This window comes from Prosopis cineraria, unplaced genomic scaffold, assembly GCF_029017545.1.
Source record: "Prosopis cineraria cultivar Desert tree isolate PC_DT_omini unplaced genomic scaffold, ASM2901754v1 PC2, whole genome shotgun sequence".
Classification (NCBI taxonomy): Eukaryota; Viridiplantae; Streptophyta; class Magnoliopsida; order Fabales; family Fabaceae; genus Prosopis; species Prosopis cineraria.
This window is the reverse complement of record NW_026555333.1, coordinates 46,365,427-46,378,588: the sequence shown is the minus strand read 5'-3', so window position 1 is coordinate 46,378,588 and position 13,162 is coordinate 46,365,427. Positions and strand designations below refer to the sequence as shown.

Below are 13,162 nucleotides of genomic sequence, written 5' to 3'. Positions count from 1 at the left end.
ATGTCTTCTTCTTCATCTTCTTCTTCTTCCTCCTCTGGCGACAGCCCCAATCATCACAACCATAATGCTGGTGCTGATCCTGGCCCTAGCTCCAGAACTTTCTCAGATTCTGGCCAGCCCTCTTCGTCTCGTCCACGTCGTGCCATGAATGAACTCTGGCCTGATCCTTTTCTCGAAGACTTAACTGTCCAAGTCGCCATTGATGCTGCTCGCTCTTCTGGTATTGTCTCTGCAGCTACTTCACTTGCCAACTTATTTCAGGTAACTCATTGAATTCCAACTCAACTTTACATCATAACGCGTCAGCTTCTTCGATCGGTTTCTTCTTTCTCTGTGTTGTGTGTTGTGATTTGCTTGCCTTTATGGTATGAGATTTGTCTTTTTGAATGTAGGAATGAGAAATCTTGTGCGAGTATGTAGTGGTTATAACAGATCCGAAACTGGACAAAGTATAGGTCAAGTCAAACATGGAGAGTTTTGTAATGTGCAAAAGAAAACTGAACACTGCCTTTTAGTGGATATCGAAATGATGAATCTTAGTGGATTTTAATTTTAATATTTTTTTTAAAAATTAACAATGTTTCTGGTTCTTTGAATGCATTGATTCATTCTTAAATTCAAATCAATGCATTGAGAGAGAGAGAAAGAGAGAGGCGAGTGGTTATGTAGGTTTAGTTTTATAGACGTTTCCAAGTGGGAAAACTGTTTCCTGGGTCATTTCTCAATAAACAAGCAATATATATATATGTACATATAAATGTATATATATTGTGTGTCCCTACTTCATATCAGGTGGTCTCTTGTAAACATTTTTAAAAATGACTATAGTTGGACCTCCTTTTCATATCCAATCAAAAAAAGGGTTCCAAAATGGCTTCGAATTTGCTGCTCCCTTTCTTGGCATGAACCTCTCTATCTTCTTTTTGACTTTGGCTTTCTTTGGTTCTTATATAACATCCATTCTTTGCCTTTCTACCTCAGACACTGTAGATAGAGACACTAGATCTTTCAACTTTCTTTCGTTATTAGGTGTCCATTAGCATTTATGTTTCATCCTGAGGAGTTCTCCATTTCTATATTTAGTTACCTTTTTTGAAATATACAAAATACTAGAACACGGGTTTATATCCATTTAACTACAACTAATACATCACAGCTTTTTGTTCCTTATAAAAATAATGATATAGAATCATGCATCTTTTACAGTTGAGCAGCACATGAGAAGACATTTAAAATAGAAATATTTTACCACTAAAAAAAATTAGAAATTTCATTTTCTTTCAGTACAGCGACCTCGTCTTAGCCAAGCCAAGACCAAGGCATTCTATCTTCTTTCTTGGGTTTTTAAACCTCTGATCGGGATGTGCCCTAAAATATCAGTACTTCTTTTAGGCAAGTTTATATATATAATCATATATGTAACCATTTTGGATGAGCTAACCTACATTGTAGGCTTGGAGGAATAAAAATGGAGGTAAAACGAGCGATCAAAGTTGTGATATTATAGTTAGGGTTAGGGGTAAGAACAAGGAAGGACCTCGTGATCTGATTATTTTTTGTTATTTGTGACAAGACAAAACCAGTCAAAATGCAACATGTGCATATGTAATGCCAAAAAGCACATGGAGCCCAATGCCGGTGTTCCAAAACTATTGTTTGCTTGTCACCTTCAAACGTTATGTGCAGTCTTCTCATTCCTTTTCTTGCTATTCCCACACGGTCACATCAATGCTTTCAACTGTATTTTTCTTCCATCAATGCTTTCATCTTGCTATCTTTGTTATATATCATCAGTTTTGTTCATAACGGCACATAGTTTGAAATAGGAGTATCCAGTATAAGGGTTCCCTTTATATGAAAAACAATATGAAAAAATAGAAATATGTATGTGTATATATACAATGCATGGGGAGATTTAGTCAATGTCATAGTATTAAAAACTCAATCCTGTCTTCTGACCGGTCTGTTCAAGAATTTTGGACAGGTCAATAGGTTAAGTTTTATATATTTCCTTATTTAATCATAGTTCGAATTATTAACACTTGGAGTATTATTTTGATTGATTCAATAGCTAGTTTGAATTTCAATACCTTAATGTATAGTAAAGAGTATCTCAATTATATTGATAGCTAAGTTAGGCTTATGTTTGTTTGTTTGTTTTTTTTAAATGGTAAAGTGACACTAAATTACAAGAATTTGATATGTAAGGATGTTGCTCGGAGAGAGTGGAAAAAGCAAAAGATTCGCAGCTTGCAACAAAGACAAACCCTAGGTCACACCTTTCTTGGAAATGAAAGAGAGATGGCCGTTGGTAGAAGCACGCTTCAATCCTATGTTTCGTATGCGCAACCATACAAGAAAAAATTAAAAAACTTTTATAGCTACTACAATGACAAAAATTACACCCAAAAAAAATCTTAAAAAATATATCATTAATTACCTTGATTTTGAGGAAAGATATTAACAATTCCCAGGAAATTATCATGACCTTTAAAATATACCAGTAAAGTAATTCTTTAAAATAATAAATTTGGTTTTTCCCATGATGTTATATTTTTAAGAGGAGGATAAGTATGTGCATGCGTTGGAGGGAAGAGAATGGGACCACAAGGATGGAGAAAGTAAAGATCCATATCTTTCAAGTCATTACTTTTGGTTCTCATAAATTTTGTTTGGTGTAGGGTAAGGCAGGCAAGCAGCTGAGCATAGCATATAGCCCGCTAGGTTAACACTTGAAACCCCCCCTTTTCTCTTTGACCCCAATCCATCTGATCTTTGACTTTCACTTTTAAATATTTTCTCTTTGTCCAAACATTACTTTATGATGTGGGGTGCTTCTGAGTATTGTTTGATCATCATCATGATGGATTGTGCAAAAATGGATTGTACTTGGTGTACCCTCTCAGATCTATAACCATGGTTTGAGATTGAGTAATAACCACCAAGTTTAGTAGCTGTCACTCTTCTCTCCTCCTCTCTCTCATTCCTGTCTTATGATATCACACACAGTGTTTGGGTGTGTATATATTATTATTATTATCGTACCTTCCCTGTCACAAATATTCTAGTCTTAGCTATGCTTCCCGCTGCTATGCGACAAAATCTGATCATTGTCTCGTGTAATGCAACCGCAAAGGACACTGCCTTCCTGTGTATCTGTTTACATATGTACATTTGCCAAAGTAAATTCATTATACAAGAATGATATCCCTAGCTACTCTCTGCACGATCTTTCAAGTTATTCTACATGCATGGTTAAAACGTGGGTGGTTATGGGGAGATTAATAGGATTATATTATGATATGGACATGATTCGAATATGAGAGGATGATGATGATAATTGATTTGAGTGTCTGGCTTGGTTAGCATGAATGAGAAGGAAGATTCGAATCTCGTGGGTGAGGGTGATTTCATTAATTAATAAAGAGGAGGAGGTTGTGAGAGAATCGATGAGACAGAGACGAGCTGACAGCTAGCTAGCTTAAGCTCTACTACTGCTCACTAGTGCCTAGTCTCTCCTGCTTCTCTTGTTCTCCAACTTCAACCTCCTCCTCCTGCTTTCTCTGTATTCTCCATATCCTAGCCCTAGCCCTAACCCTAGTCCTGCTTCTCTCTCTCTCTCTCTCTCTCTCTCACTCATTTATTTCAAAAGTCTACGCGCATGCCGTTGCCTTCACGAGCATGATGCCATCACGCTGTCCCATTGGCTTCAGCTCTCTTGCTTTGCCCTTTTCACCTTTCCTTCCGACTTCATTTTGTTCCTGTCATGCTAAGTAGCTAACCCTAGTGAAAATCTTGGGCTTTTCTCCTTATTTCTCAACGTGTAAAAGTGACATGTCACACACTTAAAAACACTTGAAACAGCAGATGAAACGGTGTGTCTAGGTTGACTCATTCTCCTGTCTAGTCTCAACAAAACCAGGCAAGTTTAAAGACGAAAGTCAGCAGATATCAACTCTCTTTCTCCTCTTAAACTTGATCAACTCTAATTCATCATCTTCAGCCTTTGTTATATTTGAGTAATATACAACACTTTTACCTGTAGCGGCTTAGTTCTCCGGATCTGTACTTGCACTTTCGTTTTTATTTTAAAAACACTATTTGTATAGTCATAATCAGGCACCTGTTTTTTTGGGGTGAATTTGAAATATATTCACTTATTTAGTGCTCATGGCTACTTATAAATTACCAACTTTTATATTATATATCATGAATTGATTCATATTTCATTTAATTTTATTTATAAATCACATTTTAAAAAAAATTTAAAAATTTATTTAATTTTATTTATAAGTTATGGTGCCTTTAAATAATAATTAAAAAATATTTTTAAAGTTACTTTTTGTGAGAGAGAATAAATAATATGTTATTATTTTTTTAAATTTATTATAATGAAACATATTTAAAATTTTACATATTTTTATTTTTTATATATTTTTTATATTAATATGAATAAGGTTGGTAAAATTGGTCAATAAAATGGATGGGGAGTATATGATTCAGACAACATGATATTATGAAAGATAGTAGGATCTATCGTAAAACTGTGCTATACTGCTATTTGCTGTTATTTATTCTGACTCTTCATTGAACTGGAAGGTCGATGATGGACAATTCAATAGTGGAATATGTCATGTCTGTTGTCTCCACATTCTCGACTTCTATTAATAAGTTATTAATAATAATATTATCATTAAGTCGGTCGGTTCATTTTTTTATGCACGCAGGTTTGTTCGAGGTGGCAGGCTGTATCCCGGTCGGATCGCCTGTGGCAGCGGCTGACCGGAAGGATATGGCGGCGCACTGATCGAACGCGAGACACGTGGTACGAAGAGTTCATTCACCGGCATCGAATGGCCAGGAATTTCGTCGCTGGCAGATACGCTTACGCCTCTTTGTGGTTCGGCCCGTCAGACAGGGACGACGACCACTACAGCACCGTTATCTGCCGCTGCCTCACCCTCTCCGATGACCATCTCGCCTGCGGCTTCACCGACGGCACCGTCCGCCTCTTCGACCTTGATACGCGGGTCCACTTCAGGACGTACCGGTCCCACCAAGCCAACCGCTTAGGTCCCTTCGCGAGATCCGTGTCTGGCATCGTGCTCTCAGACAACAAGCTCGTCTTCGCCACGCTGGATGGCGACATCTACGTGGCACACCTCGACGAGCCCAACAATGATACACGTAGGGCACGCATCGGTGACGTAGTCAACAGCGGAGTCCTCGTAGAGTTCGCTGGCCGCGGCCGCTGGTGGGTAGGACTCTTCGCCGGAGTTGCTGGCCAGGCTTTTCAGATATGGGACGCTGAAAACGAACAACTCGTGTTCATTGGCGGATCCTTGACCGACCCGGAAGCTGTCATGGGTTGGCACATGTTGACGGAGTTTGTCGAACCGTTGGGCCGGCTTCGGGTCACGAACCGGGGCCTGGCGGTGGCGTGCACGAGCTCACAACTCGTAGTGTTGGACCTGACGAACCAGATTTTATTGAACGAGCTCTCGTCCTCTGTGGGAGGCTTCATCGTGATGTCGATGGACGTGAGCCATGAGGCGTTCTTTGTCGTGGAAAGGAACGGCGACGCTAAGGTGCGCCGTGCGAGCACGTTAGAGCTGCTATGTGAATTCAGGACACGTCAGTTGAGGGGTTTGATGGGGTGTAGGAACTTGGGGTACGCGCTAACGTGCGCCAGCGGTGTAGTGAAGGTGTGGGACGTGGAGCGACGGCGGGGACAACGGCGTTCGACGGTGGAAGAGAGGGTGGGTGAGGGGAGTGCTATGGTGTGCACTGAGAGACACGTGGCGATTTCTTGTAATGACAGGTCGATACACCTATGGGATTTCGATGTATAAGGGGAAACCAGAGGGGGAGAGGCGTCTTCTTCCTTCTCATCCTCTGCTCTTTCCATTCTTAATTTTTAATCATGAACTCAAAAATTTGGATGATTTGATCTCCTTTAAAGTATTTTATTTTATTTTTCTTTTACTGCACTTTTAACTGTTCTTATTCAATTTTAGGTGTTTGAATATTACTATTTATTTTGTTTTATAATTTAATATTTTAATGATAATTTTATAAGAGATCAAATTTAAATTATCTAAATCTTAATTTAATGATTAGAAAGTAAAAACAAGGGAAGAAGATGGATAGGAAGAGGACTGGATGCATGTCCGGAAAAAAAAAAAAGATGAGATGTTTTATATTTGAGGAATGTTATTTAATTATTCATAATTTATATTATTATTTATCAAGAACCTTTTTAAATTAATTAATGTATGTTTAAGAGTTACTCTTTATGTTAAAAAATATAAGGTATTTTTAATTAAATTTTACTCTTCAATAAAATAGTTACTTATTTTTTAACTAACTTTTTTTTTATATTTACCTCTATTAAATACTTTACGATAAATATAAAGTCATTCATTAATAGAAGTATTTCAAAAAAAAAGATCATAATTATATTTTAAAAGCTTGAAGATGTTTTATATTTTTAAATATTTAATTTTTTAAAAAATATTTTATATTTTTAAATGGAGGACCTTTAGGATTTATCAATGTCTGCAAATTTATTTTCTTAAATATTTGTAGCCAAAGGAAAATAATAATAATAATAATAATAATAATAATAATAATAATAATAATAATAATGGTTATAATATTGTTGAGTAAATTGATGAGAATATTAATTGAAGGATCCATGACGTCAGGCCAATGATAAAATAAATTAATTTAACCAACTTAATGGTTTGTAGTTGTAAGTTAGGGTGAATTAGAGGCGGGACATGTGAGGACAAGACTTTGGTTGTACTCAAAGGGTGATTCACAGGATTTTTAATGATAAAAAAAAATGAAAAAGAAAAGGTTGAGGGATTTAAGGGGGCAGGGTAAGAGTTGTTCATAATTGAAGAAGTATGGAAAGGGTGCAGGTGTTCTGTTGTACTTATGTCACCTTCTGTATCATCGATTGGCTACTTTTTTGGGTTTCAGTTTTGCTTTAATAAATGTTATATATATATATATATATATATATATATATATATATATGAGAGTGTATTACATGAGAGAGAAAGAGAGTTTTTAAAGTTTAAACTTGAAATTGGAATTGGAAGGATGTTGGTGGGTTCATGGTTGAATCATAATGGGAAGGTAGTCAAAGAAGGCAGGCACTGCTTGGTCAGAAAACTGAGATATGTATGTGAGACTTTTGTACGAATCACATTTCTTCTTTAATGTACCTTATGACTAGAAACCATGTGAAACCAAATAAAAAAAATTCTGCATGTGAGTAAAATTAGCATTTCAGACATCCTATGCGTCTCTCATCTATGAATATATAAATATGAACAATAATTTGTTTAAACTCTATTGGACTTATCATTCTACTCATTGAGTCATTCATGTGGTGTTTAGATGTTGAATACATTATGGTCAAATCTGCATTGTAAATCTAAGGAGTAATGGCGTTAGTAAGGCATGTGTAGATACATTTAATCACTTTATTAAGATTAAAGAGTGATGGTTCAGTTATTAATTTTATCTTAAAAATTTACCCATATTATTTAAGGAGTAAATACCCAAAGAGATACATTAGAGTGACAGTATTTGAAGAATTTAATTCATTTCTCACGGGATTATCCTTCTATAATAAGGATGGAAGAGTATCAAAATTAGATTATATCATTGTACAAATGTTGATTTTGTGATTTTAAGTGTCTTTAAATCCCGTTAGTTCTTTTCCCCCTAAGGTATTCCATAGCAAGCAACTATGAGACTAATCTCTCAAAAAATATAAAATGTCATTTAAAAAGTTGCCATTTTCTTAGCAATGCTCAAGAATTTTATATAAAGTTAAATGATTAAAGTTACTTTTTACCAATTTACATCTTCTTTCCTTTGATATATATATATATATATATATATACTTATCATCTTTCCTCACCTTAATTTTTAAATTTTTATTCTTAAAATAATTAGGGCTAAAAATTAGGGTTAAAATGCACTTTTATTCTTTTAAATTCATATAAAATTTTATTTTAATTTCTTAATTTTATAAAGTACATTTTTAATTTTTTTTAACTTTAACACTGTTAGTTTTATTAACAAAAACATTTATACATTTAACTTTTAAATATTGACAAAAAAATTTCAAACCTCAAACATTGGCATGTTAATTAAGTTTAATTTTTTAAAATAATAATGATGAGAATAAAAAATAATTATTTGAAATTAATGGTCAAGAAAACTAAATTGGTACTTTATAAAATTAAATGATCAAACTAAAATCTTATATAAATTTAAATAACTAAATTTGAATTTTAGCTTATGTAAATTAGAAGAAAGAAAGTTAAACAGGGGCTAGTTTATTTATTTTCCAGATTGCCTCGTTCTTCGATCTGTGTTGTAATGAAACAATAATCACACAATCACTAATTATCAGTTGTCATGAGATTAATTCAATGTTGAGAAATTCATAGAAGATGAACGGAGACAATATTTCAATCTACAGGATTTGGATGTGTAGGCATCGACTAATTATCTGTAAGGTTTTTCATCTCATGATCAAATTGTTACCGTTATCTATACATACATACATAAAGAAAAAATATGTCATTGGTGTATTTTTCTCCAAATAATATTTTATTATTTTATACTTATGTGACCTCATCATCAGTGAAAGAATTTACCAACCCTAGAGAAAGGTACTAAACTTGCTACGCTTTGACAATTTTGGATGTAATATGCTCCAAGTTAACTACATATAGCCAAAAAAATCTGCACAAGGATTTCCTGGAATATATACGAACAGTCGAATACACAAACACATGCATTATGTTTTGACAGTTATTCGAGACCTGATACGCTTGGTGTGTTTGTGTTTGCACATTCGAAGAAATTAAAACTAGTATGTACTTTGATTTATCCTAGGACTACACATGATTATGCAGTACTTTTCAAATTCATTGAAGAACTAATATGTTCGTTATTTGTTTTTGTCTCATATCAGTATTTAGAGGTTTGGAATTGCTAGCTATCCAGTTTGCAACCCAAGTGAACTCAACTGGGATATTTCTACTGCCAAAACTGTCAAAATTAAATCACTAAACATTAATTTTTTTTAATTTGATGCCATCGTTCGGAATCCTAAAAAACTTACTAATATTATCATCTCCCGTCCAAATAAATTTGAGATGTGTCTTTATGAAATTCACATGACATTCAAGTGACACAGCTCATCAATTTCTCCAAATCCTGCCGGTCATTCGGGCACACATATGTCAAGGTACGTAGATTCGACACACTATTGAACATATACACACACAGTTTCTTTTTGGTTTAATTTGAAAGTATATAAAATGATTCTTTCACTGATGATGAGTGGTTTGTAATAGAACTAATCAAGCAGAAATTTCCAACAGGGGTTGGTCCGAGTGATAAACGACTTGATTTCATTTAAATAAGGTCTTGAGTTCAAGTCTTGTGTATGCAGAGAACTCTCAGCTGAAAAACTCACCCACCATAGTTAGGTGCGTGATGCAAGTTGGACCTAGATTAGTCAAAGTGAAGCTTTGGATACTAGGTAGACAATAAAAAAGACAAAAAAAGAAAAAATCAAGCAGAAATTTGCACTGGGACTGCATAAAAGAGACCATCTTATTTTAGTTGCTATTTCCTCACGCATTTTCCTAGACACAAGATATATAAACAAGTACAATTCAGGTCCCATTCAGTTGGTAGAAAGAAATGACTTGAAAAATAAAAGTAAAAATAATATGATTAAAATATGGAAGGAAATACATGAACTATATTTACAAGGAGGAAGGGTAATTTTAGTTTATAGGATTGAGAATTATAAGTTATAAAAAATTTTAGAATATGATAATCCCCACATTTGTGATATATATAAGTTTTATCATATTTTTTATGAGAGAAATGAGTGATTTAATTCATTTTTGCTTTCACTTTTTCAATCCATTTCATTCACGTCCTTCCTAACAAATACCTTATTTACTGATATGGGGTTTGGCTGACAGGTTAACACACAACTGATGGGCCAGATAGAGTTAATATATATAGAGTGGCATAGTAATTAATGCAGAGAAATGATGAACGAAATAGAAGACAAGCTGGAGAAATACATGACTGGTTCCGAGGAAAGAAGATCTAGCAACCTAGAAATTGAAGCCTCCAACAGATCAGAACGATAGAGGAATTCTCTTAGCAGCAGAAGAAGAGGATCCATTGTGTTGGTGATGGATAGTTATTCAAAGTACACGAGCATTGGTTAATTAAAATTTCTGTTGTAATTTTCAATATTTAAGGAAATCTGCAGCATGAACTATCGTGATATATTGAGTTTTTATTTTATTTTGTTCCCTCTTTTATCAAACGAACAACGTAAAATGCTTATTTGAGTTCATAAAATACTTTTTAATAGATTTTTTTATTATAAGTTAGTTTTACTTTTAATTTTTGATAATATAAAACAAAAATATATAACATGAAGTTTTATCTTGTCTGTTACTTAATATTGCACGATATCATTAGTGAAAATGATCTCTTTTGGAGTTGAATTAGGATGATATATTTCAGTGGACATGAATCCAAAAAAACTGAACATGCTTCAACACGCTAGGATTCAACGTGTGAGTAATTCTTGTTTTTTATTTTATTAATTTTGATTTTTTATAACTCTATCTGATATATCTCCAATTATTGAAGCGTCGAGCCAAATTACGTGGATTCATTTGTCGTTGATGCGCAGTGTCTTGGAGGGAGGATTGTCTCTTGGTCTCTCCCTCGTGGCGCATAAAAAGCCCACAGGCCCATCATGTGAGGGCTGGAGGATTTTAGAGTAGTGATGGGCCTGACGGGCCACTTTTTTAGACGGACTTCAAAAACAAGTAAAGAATTTTGATATAAAATTATACACACGGGGCTTAAGTTAACTCTTAAACTCTTATAATTTTTTAAACTTTATGCATATAATTTACTTAAAATTTTGAATTAATATATAAGAATAACAAAATTTGTTAAATATTTATTCTAGGTGATGAAGGTGAAGTTAGTGAGATTGTCAAAATAGCACCAACTCCTTCAAGTAGACTTCCCTCTGAATGGTCAATGTTTTATTTTTGAATAAAGATTAGTGATAATAAAAGCTAAAGAATATTTATATTTTAAATGTTTGATGGTTAAGGTATTTTTAAATATTTAATTTACTTAAAATTTTGAATTGATATATAAGAATAACACAATTTGTTAAACATTTATTCTAGATAATGAAGTTGAAGTTAGTGAGATTGTCAAAATAGCCCAACCTCCTCAAAGTAGACTTCCCTATGAATAGTCTATGTTTAATTTTTAAATGAAGATTGGTGATAATAAGGACCAAAGAATATTTATATTTTAAATATTTGATGATCAAGGTATTTTGCAATTTATAAATGTATTAGTATAATTAGAAATTTTAAGTTGAAAACAAAAACAAAAAAAAGTTATACAAGCTTTCGAGTCAGGTCCAAAGTCTTATTAATAAAGACTGAGCTTGAGCAAAGTGTTAATTTCAAAATGAGAGAACTTATAAATTTAAATCTTTATTGGATCAGATTTATAAGTATCAAGTTTATGAGGACAAGACAAGCTCTCATCGATAGCTATAGAAGCATGAGTGAGAACCAGGGGACAACTCTGAACTCTCCGTCCGGTTTCTCTTTTGTATGATTATTTGTTCAAGGAATTCAAGATTATATTATATATATGTTTATTCGACTTGATTCTTTGTTCAGAATGATATTTGATCGATGCATTATTATTGAAATGTCAACAAATTTTAATTTGTTAAGTCATTATATAATTTGTTCAGCACAATAATTCATTTTATATCTTTATTTTGTGAATGTAGGTTCATATGAATGATAATATAAATTGTAGACTCAAGAAAGTCAAGTTATTAAAAGAGTTGGTGGTTGTTGCCTTGCATCGGACATATAGGATGTAAGATGAATGGCGTCATAAGAAAACGTTTTCCCAAGATATATACTTAATATACATATACATATACATATATATAGTCAATGGATTCATACTTTGCTTGAAGTATAATTAATACAATTTGTTTTTTTTTTTAAAAAAAACTGTTAACCACAGACACATCAAATACACACCAAAATTTCTCACAGCAGACATCATAACTTAAAGAAGTGACTCCAAGTAAAAAAAGAAAAGAAAAAAAGTTCTCACATCATTCAGCTAAAGCTAGCTTGAGAAGAAACCAAAAATAATTAATCACATGTGCTTAATCTTTGATGGTCAGCGATCTGAACAATTTGTTATATGTGAATGCATTGACATTATTAGCGATCAAACTTAGTGTATATATATAGCACTATAAACAAATGTCAACTCTCGAATTTCAAATTCAACATTGGATTCTGATAAATATTCCAATACATCAATTATTTTTTTTTTGGTCATGATACTCAATTAATTATTGATACAGAAAGACTGGAGAAATCGTTGAAATGGAATACACAAAACAAAAGAAAACGATCCCTGCGTGACTTAGCGTGTGTTTGGGCACTAAACTTTTTACATTTGCAACGTGTTTTTGAGGATTTTTAAATGCCAAAGTTGTTTGGTTTTTTTTTTTTAAATTAAAGTCCACCTAAGAAGTCCATTGAAAAAGTTGTAAAATGTGATTTTGAAGTGTGTTTGATTTTTAGTTTGTTAAAAGTTTATTTTTTAAAATTTCATTTAACAAAAAAGTCAGTTTTTATAATGAAATTTAAATTTAAATATATTTTTTTAAAAAATTAATTTAGTAAATTAAAAGTTATTTAGATAATGATGATTTGTACTTTTAAATATATACAGACTAAAAAAGACATTGATCTATGATTATTTATATTTTTTTATACAGATATAATATATCATAAATGTTTAAAAAATGTGAAAAATTTTAAAATAACATAAAATCTAACAAGTTAAATAATAAGAATAAAAAATATAAAATTTGATATGTTAGAAAAAATTGTGAAAATCCAATTACAAAATTAAGTGGCATGGTCATTTACAAAATTAGGAAATCCACTTAAAAAATTATGGAAATCCACTTACAAAATTAGAAGGGAGAAAAAAAAAATAAAGGGTAGCATGGTCATTT

General features: G+C 32.8%; 1 protein-coding gene across 1 annotated transcript; it reads left to right on the top strand.

Annotated features, from left to right (window-relative positions):
- LOC129302822 (transcriptional regulator STERILE APETALA-like) lies at positions 1-5,954 on the top strand. The gene is made up of 2 exons (XM_054941694.1): positions 1-261; positions 4,728-5,954. The coding sequence occupies exons 1-2, from the start codon at positions 1-3 to the stop codon at positions 5,850-5,852; spliced, it is 1,386 nt and encodes a 461-aa protein (XP_054797669.1). The 3' UTR covers positions 5,853-5,954.
- The last annotated feature ends 7,208 nt before the right edge of the window (positions 5,955-13,162 follow it).

Excerpts from the sequence above, each read along its gene's own strand:
- LOC129302822 (XM_054941694.1), top strand. The coding sequence starts at position 1 with ATGTCTTCTTCTTCATCTTCTTCTTCTTCCTCCTCTGGCGACAGCCCC. Across the intron at positions 262-4,727 it reads CACTTGCCAACTTATTTCAG|GTTTGTTCGAGGTGGCAGGC; the intron begins GTAACTCATTGA and ends TTATGCACGCAG.